This window comes from Manduca sexta, chromosome 2, assembly GCF_014839805.1.
Source record: "Manduca sexta isolate Smith_Timp_Sample1 chromosome 2, JHU_Msex_v1.0, whole genome shotgun sequence".
Classification (NCBI taxonomy): Eukaryota; Metazoa; Arthropoda; class Insecta; order Lepidoptera; family Sphingidae; genus Manduca; species Manduca sexta.
The window spans coordinates 2,959,300-2,976,682 of NC_051116.1; the positions used below are offsets into that span (position 1 = coordinate 2,959,300).

At 34.9% G+C, this 17,383-nt stretch overlaps 3 protein-coding genes across 3 annotated transcripts in view; all 3 read left to right on the forward strand.

The window, feature by feature from the left end:
• Positions 1-1,386: 1,386 nt before the first annotated feature.
• LOC115453084 lies at positions 1,387-6,508 on the forward strand. Its single transcript, XM_030181727.2, has 4 exons — positions 1,387-1,501; positions 2,090-2,429; positions 2,568-3,286; positions 3,476-6,508. The coding sequence occupies exons 1-4, from the start codon at positions 1,445-1,447 to the stop codon at positions 6,470-6,472; spliced, it is 4,113 nt and encodes a 1,370-aa protein (XP_030037587.2). The 5' UTR covers positions 1,387-1,444; the 3' UTR covers positions 6,473-6,508.
• Positions 6,509-6,671: 163 nt separating this feature from the next.
• LOC115453086 lies at positions 6,672-10,296 on the forward strand. The gene is made up of 3 exons (XM_030181728.2): positions 6,672-6,886; positions 7,328-7,423; positions 8,208-10,296. Exons 1-3 carry the CDS (start codon positions 6,815-6,817, stop codon positions 10,242-10,244), a joined length of 2,205 nt encoding a protein of 734 aa, XP_030037588.2. The 5' UTR covers positions 6,672-6,814; the 3' UTR covers positions 10,245-10,296.
• Positions 10,297-12,265: 1,969 nt separating this feature from the next.
• Positions 12,266-17,383, forward strand: part of LOC115454061 (probable ATP-dependent RNA helicase DHX35) — a 61,645-nt gene continuing 56,527 nt past the window's right edge. The window contains exons 1-2 of the mRNA XM_037436841.1: positions 12,266-12,455; positions 13,325-13,590. Coding sequence (XP_037292738.1) covers positions 12,422-12,455; positions 13,325-13,590 — 300 coding nt within the window. The 5' untranslated portion in view covers positions 12,266-12,421. The remainder of the gene's footprint in view (positions 12,456-13,324; positions 13,591-17,383) is intronic.

Sequence of the window (17,383 nt, forward strand, 5' to 3'; positions counted from 1 at the left end):
ACTTTATGATTATTTTATAACCGTAAAATATGAATAATAAAATGCAATATAATGTTCTCAATAATTCTGACCGTAATGTATTTAGACATAGTAAAATTGCTGTTGCTATAAAATTCAATTCATTACTCACGGTGTTCAAGACCCGTGACTTTACTGAAAACACGAAATATTAATATAAAAATGTTATTTAGACATTGATCTGTGTTGGCTGGATGTTTAGGCGTGGTTTAATGGGATTTTGAGCGTAGTTTAGACGTGAATAAAAGCCGTTTTAATTGTAGATAATTGTTGATGTTCATAGATGTTTGAATGCTGGATGTGGTATTGGTTATTTTCAGCGTACTTGTGTAGTGTAGAGTTTAACTGGAAGTTGTAATGAATGCTATAGCGAATATTCTGTGGAGCTTATGATCTTTTACAATGTGCAATTTTTGTAGTAAAATCTTTAATGGCATTTCGTAGTATAGTAATCTCCATAAAATTTTAAGAATAAAAATACACACTGTTGCCTTCTGTTCCCGAATCGGACGCAGAGGTGCAACTGGTGCATCCATTTTCAGCCGTGATGATTCTGTCTACCTAGCCTCGAGCTCTAGCCGAGCCTACCTCGCCTCTATAATTAATTATAGTAAATTAACAGCAACATAATAATAATAATAATAATATCAGCCCTGTATTATATACTTGCCCATTGCTGAGCACGGGCCTCCTCTACTACTGAGATGTATTAGGCCTTAGTCCACCACGCTGGCCTAGTGCGGATTTCACACACCTTCGAAATTCCTATAGAGAACTTCTCGGATGTGCAGGTTTCCTCACTATGTTTTCCTAAAGCTAAAGCGAACGATAAATTCACAAAGAATACACACGTGATTTTTTTTAGAAAAGTCAGAGGTGTGTGCCCTTGGGATTTGAACCTGCGGACATTCGTCTTGGCAGACCGTTCCACACCCAACTAGGCTATCGCCGCTTAACAGCAATATACCCCTGTATATTTGAGATTTCTGTATATCAGGCGCAGAATAGCTTCAGTCAACTATAAGAAAAACAACATACACTTACCAATTATTGCACAAATACGAAGGCGTCGCCAAGGGAGGGGGGCCCAAACCTAGAGGTTCTTAAACTCGAATGAATTCACCAATTCCATTCCTAATATTTCGCATGTTCAATTATGCCCTGCTCTATATTATTGTTAAAGCAGGAGAGGGTGAATGGAAAGGAATATGTGCTCTCGACTTTATCTACAATTCATACTTTTCTCATTCTCCAAATGAACTTGTAATTAGTAGGTTTCTAGTAGTCATTTCCACACATAATGATATCGTTGTATAATTATTAACGCTACAGAAGCGAATATATCCACAAATAAGCATAAAACTTAGTTTGAACACAATAAATCCGTATCATTTTCAACACGGGTCTAGATGGCGACAGATTCAACATGAGTGTTCACAGTTTCTACTTAAAATTGTTTGTTTTTACAGCCATCAATCATTTGGTAAGAATTTTTATTAGCTTTTGTGGATCCTCAACATCCTTCGATGCAGTCTGTTATTTTTATGGGTTTTATTTACCTCAGACACGCGGTTCAATGGTTTATAGAGAAGCTTTATAATAATAAAGAGGGATTGTTAAAGCAAGCGATAATTCACAAATAATACACACGTAATTTAGAAAAGTCAGAGGTGTGTGCCTTTGGGTTTTGAACCTGCGGACATTCGTCTCGGCAATTTGTGCCACACCTAAGTAGGCTATCGCTGCTTATAGAGAATAATAGAGAAGCTGTATCAATCAAGAAATCCTTTATTGGATTATCTTATCTAACATCAAATGTCATTATTTCAATTTGCTAAAGACTTCTCTTGCTAGCAGGGAGACGTAAGTTATAAGGTTTCAAAAAAAATTTGCCAATTTCTTGATATGAAAATGTTGTATGTTATTAATTTATTAGATAGAAATAATTCAGTGTACGTACTGAAAGGCAATTAAGAACTTACCCAATCGTAGGTTGCCAGATAGTGCAATTCTGATCCCTGGTTAACGACGATGCGAATATTATTATATTAAAAATCTTCTAACATTTTAGCACGCATACAGTATAACAAATACAAACCACAATAACGATAATCATGAGTACTCTATTGAATCCTTTGATGACGCACCAAAAAAAAGACATATCAAACATCAAAGACCGGAGGTAGATGAAGAAATCTCTGAATCGGAAGATTCAGATTTAAGAAAGGAAATTAGACGTGAACTCATCCATAGGATTATCGAGAGAAGACTTCGAGATCAGGAACTTGAGGAAAGACCTGAAAGAATTACGAATCGAAGAAGTAATGGAAATCGATGGAGATCTCGCTTCCATTCCTCAAATGACAAACCTTACGTAGAATCTGAAATGGGAAAAGAAAATCGACGAAATGGTAAGTTTTATATAAATCTTTTCCGTCATTGTGACGATTTTAAATCAGTTATCGACTTTCATGCACCCTTTTCACAAAAGGATAATAATATCAATAATGTTTAATATGTTTCATCGAGTAATTTGGTTTGTTTTTCAGGTGATGCGTTAAATAGGGTCTGGGTGGATAGAAATAACATTAATTCAGTTGATACTAACTTTAATAGTAAATGGAAACCTATTAAAATGGAGCCAGATCATACAAATTTGGGTAGATTTGATATTAACACTTTATTAGGTCCAGAAAACTATAGCATACCAAGTCATCGATGGAAGCCTGTATCAGACTCAGCTCACGTCGATTCCGGCAAGACAAATATAGACAATTTATTGGAACTACAAAATAAAGGGCATATTACATATAACAAATGGAAGCAAATGCAAGTAAACCCAGACAATAATTTAGGTAAATTAGATATAAACACTTTAATGGAACGAGATAATAAAGGAGCAGTTACAATTCAAAGATGGAGACCAATTGGAATATACAATCATGAAGGCAAAGTAAACAGGGACAATTTGTTGGATCTAGATAATGAAGATAATACAAATAATAAATGGAAGCTTATTAAAGCGAAAGCAGATGGTAACGATGAAATTAAAGTAAATAATTTGTTGGAACCCGATAATTATAAATTATACTTTGATGAAGATGCTAATGGAGATTTAACTGTGCTAACCGATGATGATATAAAAAATATTAAACAGGCAATAGAACTTGACTGGCGCAATGTAAACCAAGATGAATTGATTGAAATTTTCAGATCCTACTGGTATAAGTTAATTGTGATGGTTGAAGAACTAAAGGAAATAAATGATGTAAGTGCACTAACTATTTAGAATACCTATTTAAACCGATTTCTATTTAATATTTTCGACTACATACAAGTCAAGTAATGCTTCTAGTATTGCTAAGCACAAATAAAAAACTCAAACAGATGGTGGTAAATGCTTAAGTGTATTTTCTTTTGAACTATTTACAATTTTTTAATTATCTTTTTTTTTCAGCAAATTCAAACAGGTTATTTATTGTGGCTCCTGCAGGCTATGAAGGAGACCGTTATAAATAACCCTGAATACATAAATATATATTTGAAATCCAATATTAATGACATACAAGATTACAACAAGTCTGAGAGCCAGAAAGTAAATCGCCCTCTTCAAATACACGAAATGCCAAAAAATGAACTTACAATTGATATGCCTCCACCCAAAGGCTTAATAAAGAAAATCTGCGAAGCAGTTAATCAAAACGTAGAAGATTTCTGGAAAATATTTTACAGTTACTTTAGCAAACAACCTAATGATAGAGAAAATTTATTAGACTTAGAAAAGTTATACATGATTCTGACGATTTTTACACAATTCAACAATGCCAGGCAATTCGGTTTGCCCGTAGAGCAATATGTGGATGAAATTATTAAAATCATCGGGCCAGACATTCATTCCTTAGGACCATTTTTAAATACAGAGACTAAACCCAGTAAACAAATTTCAAATACTCCGTGCATGAGCTGTGACGGAAATAAAATTAAAGACGTAGTTAATAACTTGATTGAGGAAGAGAAATTGTCTGGAGGAAAACCTGAAACAGTACCAATAGTTCCTAATGACCCAAACAATAATCCTAAAATAGAACAGAATGGACATGCGCTAGGTCATAAAAACGTAGACAAACCTACTCCAGAAATTGTTAAACATGTACAGGATACAATTAATGTAGAAGCAAATACTGTTAAACCGATACTAGATACAAATAAATTCGAAAGTAAAACTCCAAAGCCTCTACCAATTAAAGCACCGGGTCACTTTATAGAAATTGAATTACCTGTAGAAAAAAATAAAGGAGTTTGGCAACACAAAGATGATATTCACAAAAATTATCCAGATACTACATTTCTTAAACCTGTGCCAAATATAAATATTGAAGATTATGATATAAAAAGCCTACCAAACATCAATAATTTACCAGCTAAACCCATAAAGCCAATGCCAAGTCCAGATAAACTAAAACAAATAATAGAAGAAACTGTACCACTTGTTTATGACCCTAAGGTAACAAAAACTAAGCCCATAGAAGATTTAAAACCGGCACCAGATTCTGATGATTTGCCTACCAAAACTGAAAATAAAATTCCAGAATCAAATAAAATTGGTCTAATCACTGTGGAAACCAAACCGAATTTACAGAATATAGAAGGAAAACCAATTAAACCTTTAGAAGGCGTACTAAACAAAGATGTAATAATACCAGTACCAGGATCAGATAGCCTACGTGATAATAATATGAAGCCAATTTCAGATAAAAATAAAATAAAAGATGTAATTGTGGAAACCATACCGGATATAGATAAGCAAAAGGTGAATACAATTGAACCTATGCAAGAAATCAATATCAAACATGATACGCCTATAAAATCGGTACCCGATTCTGATAATTTGTATATTATAACTGCAAGGCCATTTCCTGAAAAAGATAACATAGAAAAAATAACTGTGGACACCATACCAGATATAAATAATATAGAACCAGGTAAAGGTAAGCCTTTACATGATTTACTTAACAAAGATGTAATAAAACCAATGCCAGACTCACGTGATAAAAATATAAAGCCAATTCCAAACATTGATAAAATAAAAGAAATAATTATTAATACTACACAAGATTTTAAAGAGCCTGAAATAGAAATAATCAAGCCAATGCAAGACGTAGATAACTTGGACGCAATACCTTTTAAACCGGCCCCAGATTCAAATAGAATAAAAGATAAACCCGTAAAACAAACACCCGATTTGACTAGCTTGGAAGGAAATCATGTAAATACAGCACCTGATTGGAGTAAGTTACAGGAAAAACCTATTAGCCCAATTTCAGATATAGAAGCCCATACTATAAACCCAATACCAGATTCAGGTAATAAAGAAATAAAGCCTTTAAGACCTATTCCTCAGATTAATGTTCCAGAACACGATATAGACAAACAGCAAAACAAACATATTCACGACCTTGTGCTTTCAAATAAAGAGGTGGATTTACCTTTACAAAGTTTAGAAAAATGGAAAAATATTTTGAAACCTCCTATATATGAGAAAAAAAATAAAGCTGTAGAACCAAATCCCAATTTAATTAATATACCTTTAACGAATATAATTCACGACAACAAAGAAAAAGAAGACCTCAATAACATTGATCCTTACCTCAAAGCTAAGATTATAAACTTGAAAAAGCATCATCCCAATTTAAGCATTGAAGATATTAAAAATATAATCCAACAGGGGAAACCGAAACCTGAATTTAATGATAAAGATGATGTACATGACAATCTGCATATAATTTCTCCACCTGATATTAATAAACACGAATTTGAAGTTAAACATCCTGATATGATTAAAAACACCAAACAAAATAAAAAAGTACCACAACTAAAACCAGATAATGAATACATTGCACAATCTGATGCAGATAACTGGTCTGATTTACCAGAAATAGAGAATCAAATTCTTTCGAAAGATATAAGCAGTGATAAAAGCAATATCAAAGAGAATGTTCCTGGGATAGACAAAACTTACGATTACGTAGTTAAAAAGAGACCTTTGCATCATGTGGTTGATGTTCATGATCCCAAAAATAAACAAATCAATAAAATAGACCCTGAAAATCAAACCTCAGTCGATCTTATTTCAAAGGACACTTTAGAACTTCTAACACACATGATTATAGTCTATCTGAAGAAATTAATAAGAGACCTAGGCTTGGAAATTTTCATTACTTCTATCAACTTTGATTTGTTAATAAATTCATTAATGAAAATCTTGCTAATCATATTAAAGGCTTTGGCAGCGAACGGAGTACCAATACGGTTAATAATGAAAGTAGCAGCGGAAATACAGGATAAATTGCGTTTATTCCAATCGGCGGAGTTGCAGGAATGTTTACGTAAAGTTTCTTCAGCGATAATGGATATAATAGCCTTTGTAGTGGAGAACATCGTGCAAAATATATAAATAAACACAGCTCAATAATAAATGGTTTTATTTTTATAATTTTTTTAATTAAGTATATTCAGGTAATCATTTACCTTAATCAAAAACACTTAATCGAGAATCACAACTCGTATAAACTTAATCAAATTAATAATGTTAGTAGGATAAAATTTTACAACATGCCTAATAAAATTTTTGGATTACTCACTTCAATTTCAATTATACACATATGTAGCTAGAAACGTATAATGCATGTTCAAAAATTAGTACACACACAATATTTTTATTACAACATAATTAAAAGCTTATTTCACACTTGGTAATTTATACATGAGCGTATTTAAATCTACACGTCGGTGAGAAATGTGGACTCACGTAATGGCACTGAAATTAGTCATTGTGTTTTTAATAAATGCTGTGATCGCAAATGAATTGGTAAGTTCATGATTTTATTATTTATAAATCAGCCATGTGTTATATGCTGTACTATTGCTGGGCACGAACCTTTCTACTACTGAGAGAGATTACTAATTAAGCCTAAGTCTACCACTCTGTCCTAGTGCGGATTGGCAGACTTCACATACCCTTAAAATTCCTATAAATAACTTCTCGGCTATGTAAGTTTCCTCACAACGTTTTCTTTCACCGTTAAAGCTAGCGATAATTCACAAGGAATATCCCAATAACTTTAGAAAAGTCAGACGTGCGTCCAGTTGGGTTTTGTACCTACGGACATTCGTTTCGGCAATCTCTTTCATTATCAACCAGTCTATCGCCACTACTGTAGTATTTAATAAAGTTATGATAGGAAATAAAGAGTTCGACTATTCAAATGCCAGCATTTTTGGCAAAGGTACTAATGTTATAATTCCACAGGTTCCCACCAATGGGGTCGAAATACCGACATTAATTTCATCTGCAAATCCATCGCATGAGAACCAACATAAAGAAATCACCCTAAATAATAATCAGGTACCTAAATTAAATTTGAACTCTATTTTATTTGCTACGTGGTAGGTCTTTCCAGCAGCTGTAGGCTTGTCGATTTTTGTCGCCATGCAGCAGCGCACAATCTTGTTTGAGTTTTGGAAGAACTCATAGTCAGTGAAATTGCTAAACACATGAGAATCATTACATTTGTAATTACTTACTTTTAACCAATTCGTAATTTGGGACTGCTTAAATTTGTAATCGTTCCAGAAAGGTTCTATTTAATTTTTAATTTATTTTGATGTCAAGCAAAAACGATATGAATCGGGTTATCAACCTTAAAGTACAGCATAAAGTTTATTATGTTCTAAATGTATTACACGATTCGCCATGCAACAGTGAACTATAAATTCTTCAGCTATTGTTTAACTTTTAATTCTATGTAAACATATTGTATGTGTACCAAATCGAAAGATTAGACGATTTCAACCGATAAAAAGCACACGTTACTGATCTACGTTTAAGATTTTACATATTTAATTATAATTTTAATAAAATAAAAATATTGTTTAAAAATTTCGAATTAAAAAAATAATAATCAGCTCTTAATTTGTCGTATTTAGTTTTAAGAACCTGAATCGATTCGTATAATTGTGGCCAGATGTATTTGTAACTAGCATACATAAACCTTTTAAATTAGCAATTTCAATTTAGTTTTCCCCAAATAAATATAGTTATTATTTAATGCTATATTATTAACAGCTGCTCTCTATCATTTTTGTCGATGAAACTTAACAAATAATTATATATTTTTTCCATTACACAGGCTCCAAAAACTCATTACGACAATGTGATAGAACTAGAGAAAGAAGAGCCGACGTTATGCCAGGGCGTCGCAGTTCTTATACCAATGCTAAACCAACTAATCAATTTATTAATGCAAGACCCATCAAACGTCAGTAAAGTATCAAGAATTTCCGCCTTACTACAAGAGTACTTAAAAAAAATAGCTGATAATGCACAAGCCCATGAAAATTTAAAATTAATAAACCAAGGTACAGCAAATAAGGATACGCTAAGAATGGGCATCTACGGGACACCTAGAGGCCAAGTTAAGACAAAAATAGTTTTCAAATACGATGTTCCAAGTATAAACAGACCACAGTGTAAAGATGTGTTTATGAGATTGATAAAAACGGCTTACGATGCGTACATACAACTAGCAAAAAACCCCATGTGCCAAAACCCTGATGGTGTTGAAGCATTTCTAAAGAAAGCCTATGAAGTACCTTATGATGGTAATTCAGATGTCAGTGTCAATACTAATAAAATACCAGGTACAAAGGAGCAATATTCAATTTACGATTTACTAAAACCACAAGACAATAATTACGGATACCACCAAGCTCCGAATAATGTTAATGATATAAATATTTACGGAAATTATAAACCAATTCTTTCTTATGTTGATTCTAATGCTGGTAATATAGAACCGAAATCTAATATTTTTGGTAATTTGATGGATGATAAACTAAAACCTGCTTATGATTTAAATCCTTTTGGATATGGTATAAATCCTAATACGTTAACACCAAATGACCTGAACTTTTATAAACCAGAAAACCAACCTACAGAAAATGTGAAATACGATGGCAATCTTAATATTTACAATATATACGACAATGTTAACAAAAAGGAGTTACTTCCACAAAAGGACAGTAATATTTTTATTCCAGAAAATTTTAATTTTAATCCAGAGAACTTGAAAGTTCCAGATAATTGGAAACCACCTGTAAACATGGATATGAATGGGCAAAGTCAGAACTCTTTAGAATCAATCATGTCTATGTTGGCCACAGCTAAACCGCCTGAAGACAAAAATGGACAAGACAATTCTCAATTAAAATATCTAATGTATCCAGACACAAACGTTAACATTCCGAATCAAAATATCTATCCGTATCAAAACCAAAAATTGATTTATCAATATGGGACACCCGGTGTCACAAATCTGGACAATCCATACCAAAAGGAACCCCAATATAAATACACATCGAACCAATTCGAAATTCCAAACATGGACGCTAATTCATATCAACAAAACGTGTACAATAATTATTTAAACAAGTTACCCGTATTACCCAATTTGCAACAATCCGACGGTGTGACAAATGCATTGAAATTAGATCCATCGAGCGCTAGCGTTATCGAACTCACGTTTGTGCTCAAACGCGCCACTCCACTCATTTATCAACCTTTATATTTCGTTAAATTCAGAATTCCATATTCTACTTTCTTGACTAATATGAATAATTTGCTCTTGGCAAAGCCACATTTAAAAATTAATCCTTTGAAATTGTATCAGGAGTTAATAGCCTTGTCTAATGTTTCGGATATATCTCCTTCATTGAGGGGATATAAAAAAGAAGATATTTTGAGACTGGCGTACAAAAATGGAGAATTGGTTACGGCTAAGTTTGTTAAAGACGATAGCGCATTAAACGAGCAATTGAAATTAGTCCAAAGATTTAATTCTGGTATCGGAGCTGCGGATATTTTGAAATTAACTAATAAGAATAATCTTTTAAAAGCTGGTATTCCCGAAAGCAATTCATCAAACATTCGTACCGGGCTAACACAGTATGGTCAACCTAATGTGTCTTATTTAGACCTTGGCAGCACTGGAGTGGGATTTAATGCCGAACCAATAAATCATAATAAAGAAGGGTTGGAAACTACGAAATACGGTGTGCGTCCTGTAACCTTTGCTTCCTTCGGTACCAACGTAGTACGGCCTCAACAACTCAGTCTAGGCGCTAAAAAATCAAGTTATGGTACATTTTCACTCGGAGTACAAGGATAATGAGAATTTTGTGATGTTCTTGGCTTAATAAAGAATACAATTATGTCGTTTTCTTAATTTTTTTTATAGCAAAGTCCTGACAAACAAGAAATTGTTGCAGGTTTTTAATTAATCCCGTATATTCGCATGCACTGTTGTGTTCTGGTTTTAGGGTACTGTAGCTAGCACGGCGTATTAAATGGACTTTATGAGGCTTAACATCTCATGTCTCAAGGGTGAGAAGCGCATAGTATAACAAGATACCCCGGGGCCATTCCGTATGCGCCGAATACGAAGGCCACCGCGGGTTTTGGTTGCTCTGCTAGTGTAGAGTATATAGGGGCTAGGGAATCGGTCCAACGCTCGCTCGGATGATCTTACGTAGTATATTACTTACTCTATGTCGGATGATGCTAAACTCACGAATGTCGACGTTGGGCGGTAAGACCGGTGTAACTAACATAACAGTTCCACTTACCCCCAGGTGATGGAAAAAAGTTTGCTGCTATGGTCACCTAAAATGCCAAAATCATGGATGCTTAATTTAAAAAGAACCACAGATATTTGCAGAGTTTTAAAACTAAAACAAAATTACTAGGCACATGAAATGCCAATAGCGGTGTCTAGAGCAATAAATAAAATGTCAAAACATAAGATAAAGCATTATAAAATTACATCCTTGTAAAAAGTCTATAATAAAAACCGACTTACTTGCAGTTTGTATATGCTTCTTAACAATATCTCCTATGTAGGTACCTTTGTTTCAAAAACAAATAGCCTACGCAATGTTGTGTGCAGGTAGGTACTAAGTACCCACTTGTGTTGAATTTTTGAGATCACTTACAATAAATTGAGAAATACCCCACTTTGTCCCCCTGCTGAATTGAAAGTTAGGACTTGCATCCCCTGGGCCACAAGGTTCGTGCGCTCACGAAAAAAACACGCGGGTTGCACTATTTCATAATCAAATTAAACCTTTAGTTATGGCTTACTCGTAACATAACAATGACAATAAATATAAAATAAATGGAAACGAACCCAAATCTTCATACATCTAACTACAAAACTAGAGGGCCTATCAGACAACATATAATATACTAGCTTTTGCTCGCGGCTCCGCCCGTGTTATAAAGTTTTTCGGGCTCAAGTTTACCGTTATAAAAGTCACGCTTATATTTTCCCTGGGTCTCAAACTGTTTCCATATCAAATTTCATCTGAATACGTTGGGTAGTTTTTGAGTTTAACACGTTCAGGCAGCCAGATGCAGCGGGGGATTTTGTTTTATAATATATTATTATAGAACATTTTAAGAGAAACAATCCCGTCATACTCATTCATCATTGTTGTATAACGTTTACGCAGCGAACGCAACGGAAGTTCTCATAACTAATAAATTTTCCCCGTTTTTGTAACATGTTTCATTACTGCTCCGCTCCTATTGTTCATAGCGTGATGATATATAGTCTACAGCACTCCACGAACAAAGGGCTATCCAACACAAAAAGAATTTTTCAGTTTGAACCGGTAATTCCTGAGATTAGCTATCACTGCTCCGCTCCTATTGGGTATAGCGTGATGATATATAATCTATAGCACTCAACGAACAAAGGGCTATCCAACACAAAAAAAATTTTTCAGATTGACCCGGTAGTTCCTGAGATTAGCCATTACTGCTCTGCTCCTATTTGGTATAGCGTGATGATATATAGCCTATAACACTCCACGAACAAAGGGCTATCCAACACAAAAAGAATTTTTCAGATTGACCCGGTAGTTCCTGAGATTAGCGCGTTCAAACAAACAAACAAACAAACAAACTCTTCAGCTTTATATAATAGTATATAGATATATAATACTTTTTTATTTTCCCTTTATATTGGGAAGGCTAAAGTTTTCAGCCAATACACGCTATTAGTACGACAATAAAAAAATACAATCTCAAGTGAAACTGTGTACTAATGGTAAATCAAGATATTAAGCATTATGTATCTTATTTCTCTATACGATACAAGAACTTAGAAAGAGATAAAATTATAACCTAAAAACCGGCATTCTAATGTCATCATCTGTCAAAACTTAAGTCTATTTTCAATTTGTAAACATTACTTGTAAATCGTATTATTTATTTAGAAATAACTTGAAAACAGTGTCAAATAGTATTTTTTTTAAATATAAAGCTTGTGTTTAGTGTTCCAACATGTTTGGAAACAGACCTAAGTTCATAAAACCTGGTAAGTTTGACTTCCTTTTTAAGCAAAAATGATTTTGTTTTGATCTTAAACTATTTATTTCGCCTTGTCGTCTTGTTAGTCTATTAGTAGCGATAGTAATGTGGTATACGAAGCCAGAATACGATTCACAGATAGGCCAACTCTAAAAGTCGTTCCTATACAATTTGCCCAGCTCTGCATCTTTCTGTAGATGTGTTAAAAAAAAGTTAGATCAGCTGATGTTACATACATAACCTCCATTGGCCATATACAGTCATACCTAAAATAAATAAAATGCTTTATTCATCACGTAGGCGAACATAGTTGCACTTATGATAAGTCAAGGTACATGAGAATATTTAATTATTATTTAAATAAATTAGCTTATAAAAAAATATACGTACCGGCTTAAAGGAAACTTATATTCACTAGTAACAGTAACAGGATTGTAGATAGGAAATACAGAGACATATCTATTTAATACTAAGTTTAGATTAGCAAGTTTCTGTAGTAATATATTGCGCAAGAACCTCCAGATATGTTATGCTAGTGGCAATATTATAAATAAATAAATGAATAAAAAAAAATAGTCCCATACATTTACTTAATAACTCACACACAGTTGGCTAAAAATGCTTAATTTAAATTACAACATATATTGATGAGTCTGCTCACTAATCACAGGTGTGAAACAGCATTAAGTCTGTCGCAAGTCCTGCAAACTTATAAGTCTGTAGAAGTCAGCTTGCCATAAATGTTTACATGGTGCTCAGTATTAGCTGCGGAAAACGACTTCAGCAAGTTTTCTTACTAATCCAACTACCTACCTACTATATACCTAGTTTAAAAGAAAATTTATGAAAAAATCAAAATCCCGTTCCCTTTTTCAGGTGACGAACCCCTCTACCCAACACGAAACAAGGACGGCCTCATAGAGACATTAATTAACCCAAACATAGACTCAGCACTATCAGTAGACAATGATTCTAGCACCAGTTTTGTTTACAACCGGTACCACCACCTGCCAATGGAAAGCCAGAGACAGAAGCTCCCGGTATTCCAGTACAGGAATCATATATTGTATCTGTTGGAGAAGCATCAAACGCTTGTGTTGATTGGTGAGACGGGCTGTGGTAAATCTACGCAAGTTCCTCAGGTGAGTTCATTTTTATACTGCTTAAATGCCCATATCAATTATTGTTGAATAATGCTCTACAAGACTGCAGTTAGGTCCCACATGCCAATGAATATGGTAATGGATATATTGTTTAGTACGCTCATCCCTAATCGTTGATGTCTCATCCTTTCCCAGTCACCGTCCTGAGGTTTATAACCTGTTAGTGGATTGACCTCAGTATGGTTGCTGAATTTTTCAAATGTTGCAAGCACCTAAAGCACCCACTCAAAAGGTGTGGTGTGTGTGTATAAGCCGATACTTGTCAGGCTAACAAATATAAGAAAAGGAAAAAAAAATGTTGAATTATAATTCCAGCCCAAAGTTATTTAGGGCCTGATTCACAATGACTGAGTAAATGTTAATCGTTAAATATATTGTGTGGCGACAAAATACATACTCAAGCTCTCAAATAAATAAAAGAAAAGTTATATGATTGGTGTATAATTTTAGTTGTAAATTTGTGAAACAGTGTTTTAATAAGTAATTTTATATTTTTTTTCACTCATTTTTTTGTAAAAGTAAGTGACGGTACAGGACACTATGTTTTAGGTTGAAATAACTATGGCACAGAAATTTTTTATCACGAGTTGGCCACACAAATTACAAACTATTTGTTGGTCATTTGTTTTTTTTTATTACTTTGAATGACGAGACGAGATTATTACGTCTAGTAGTTACACTGACTACAATGTCCGTCAAACCGGAACACAACAGTAACTACACACTGCTGCTTGGCGGTAGAAATAGACATTGTGATGGTACCTATCGAAACGGACTCTCACATATGAGAGACCTACCACCAAAGAATTACAAACAAACGCCTGTAAAATATAATTGCGCAATATGCAACCGATAAGTATACTACCTTTTGCCAGTATTATTAATATCATTATCACAGTAAGCTCTCAACACGAGTGCTTGCATTATTTCATCATGAGTGGACGTCAAGGCTGGTTACAATTACTTTATGTTTGTTCTACACTTGAAGCTTGTTATATTCATCCCTGCGTCCTGAGGGGTTGACAGACGTGTAAAGGATTTTTTTATCTAAATTATGAATAAATAAAATAATTTATTCGTCGCGTAGGCGTACATACTTCCTCTAATGACAGGTCGATATCCACATTATAATTGATATTTAATTGATTAATGATGCGACTACTCCGCTTATAGAAATTGTAAAAAAAAATAATTAAATGTTTATTCATAAGCGTTTGAATCGTCATGGATCTACTAACGCTTAGGAACTTTTTGTGAAGAAGCGGTGCAAGAAACCTCTTCAACACAAATTCTTTTTTATTTTTCTTAAAATGCCATACTTTTTTTTCTTAACCATTTCCGTGGTCAAAATTTGGGACATGTTTAACTTATGGAAATTTAAGGCAAATTTTTAACCCCCAGTAAAAGAGACGTGTTATTATTTTAAGGTGTGTATCTACTATCTGTGCGTCTGTCTGTGGCCTCGTAGGTGCAATAAATGGACCGAATTTTGTGTGATTTTTTAGGTTTAAAAGCCGATATAATCGAGACGGTTGTTAAGTGTTAAAATTATGAAAATCTGTTCAAGCGTTTGAATATCATCAGCCCATTCCAGACTTTTACTGATCCAATTGCATAATAGCCCACGTGTTGCGTGATCAATTTGTTTTGAACATAATACTAACAGCCCTGTATTACTGTCCCACTGCTGGGCATGGGGCCTCCTCTACTACTGAGAGGGATTAGGCCTTTGTCCACAACGCTGGCCTAGTGCAGGCATACTCCACATACCCTCAAAATTCTTATACAGAACTTCACAGATATGCGGTTTCCTCGGGATGTTTTCCTTCACCGTTAAAGCAAGCGATAATTCACAAAGAATACACACATAACTTTAGAAAAGCCAGAGGTGCGTGCCCTGGGTTTTGAATCCAAAGGAAATCGTCTCGGCAGTTCGTTCCACTCCCAACTAGGCTATCGCTGGTTACAGTTAAACAGGCATGATTTTACTTGTAATTTGTATCGGAAGCGTCAGTCCTTTGGATTTAAGACGGGCGCCTGCGCTTGGAACTTGGTGTAGTATTGAGACAGACTTATACTTATTAGTGCCTATGTTACGGACACCACATTCACAAGGATAAGCATACACTACACTACCGATTGTTGATAATTATCTCACAAAATTACTACAACAAATGTGGGTAACAGATTCGCATGATGATGCGTCGTCCACAAATTCATATGTCGTACGAAATTTACTGGCGGTTTGTCTTTTGTTGCGAGGGCCATCTGAGTCGGTACAGCCGCAATGTCTATTTCTACTGGCATTGTGTTTCGGATTGAAGAAGATTGTAAGCAGTAACGTTACCGGGCGTTATGAGACATAATGATATTGTGTTGGACGAATCGCAATGGAACCCACGTAAAACAAGACTGATTTTTATTAGGCCAGGTCGCACTACCCTCCAGTCCTCTATTAATAAGAGGCCAATGCGTGCCACTGCTGATCCTTGCTTACAGGAGTTGAAGTGGTGGGTGTGAGGGCGGGAAAGTCTACCCTCGCCTCCTTTATAAATATTTCTAAACTACATTATACATTATAGGTACGGATATACCAAACATCGTGTCTCAGTCATGAGCGCAGTAGACTATCACGCAGTATATAATTGAAAGTTCTGTACGTTGTTGCTACCGTTTATGGGCGGTCGTATCGCTTTATCAGGCGAGCATGCTCGTCCCTTTCAACGGTAATAAAGAAAATCATTCGATGTTTCACAAGCCTTAAAGTTTTAAATAGGTTTTCGAAGACTTGAGCGCACGTCGTGTGCAGTAATTAGTCGCGTAAAACCTCAATAGATAGGCATTGTCCTGTATGTGGGGCACTTTGCAGTGCACTCTAGTTATCAGTAAAAACCCGCTTATCGGCAAAGGAACTGCATTGTGCAGCCAGTGCTGCGTGGAAATATGCAGCGGTGACGTCATGGCACGGAGTAGGGTTCAGGGCCGTGGGCATTGAACCCACCTGAAAGTACTTGAGTTTGAGGAAGGAAAAGTTGAAGGAACAAATGGTATCTTATGAAAATAATTGTTTTGTTTGTATATATTTTCAAGCAAGTGTTCGTTTGAGTAGGGCTTGCATATCACATCTTAGGACGGAAATGCTGCGTCGGAGTCGTCCTAGTGAAGTCTCCGCCAATATCTTCGAGGATTACGATGTCAATTTTATATTCGTGGAGGAATTACAATACACCATATATTATAATTCCTCCTAAATAAGAGTTACAAATCAAAAAGTTTGTAACTCTTATTTACTTACCCTTTTTTTCAATAAGTGACACCAATCGCTTTTTTCGATCTATTTCGAAAATGGACCAATCAGAACAAAGTATTTTGACGTGTAATAATAATATCAGCCCTGTATTATATACTTGCCTACTGCTGAGCACGGGCCTCCTCTACTACTGAGAGGGATTAGGCCTTAGTCCACCACGCTGGCCTAGTGCGGATTGGTAGACTTCACACACCTTCGAAATTCCTATAGAGAACTTCTCAGATGTGCAGGTTTCCTCACGATGTTTTCCTTCACCGTTAAAGCGAACGATAAATTCACAAAGAATACACACATGATTTTTTAGATAAGTCAGAGGTGTATGCCCTTGGGATTTGAACTTGCGGACATTCGTCTCGGCAGTCCGTTCCACACCCAACTAGGCTATCGCCGCTTAACAGCAACATACCCCTTGACGTGCTTACTTTGACTTTTGACGTGTACATGACATATTTTGACAAGTAT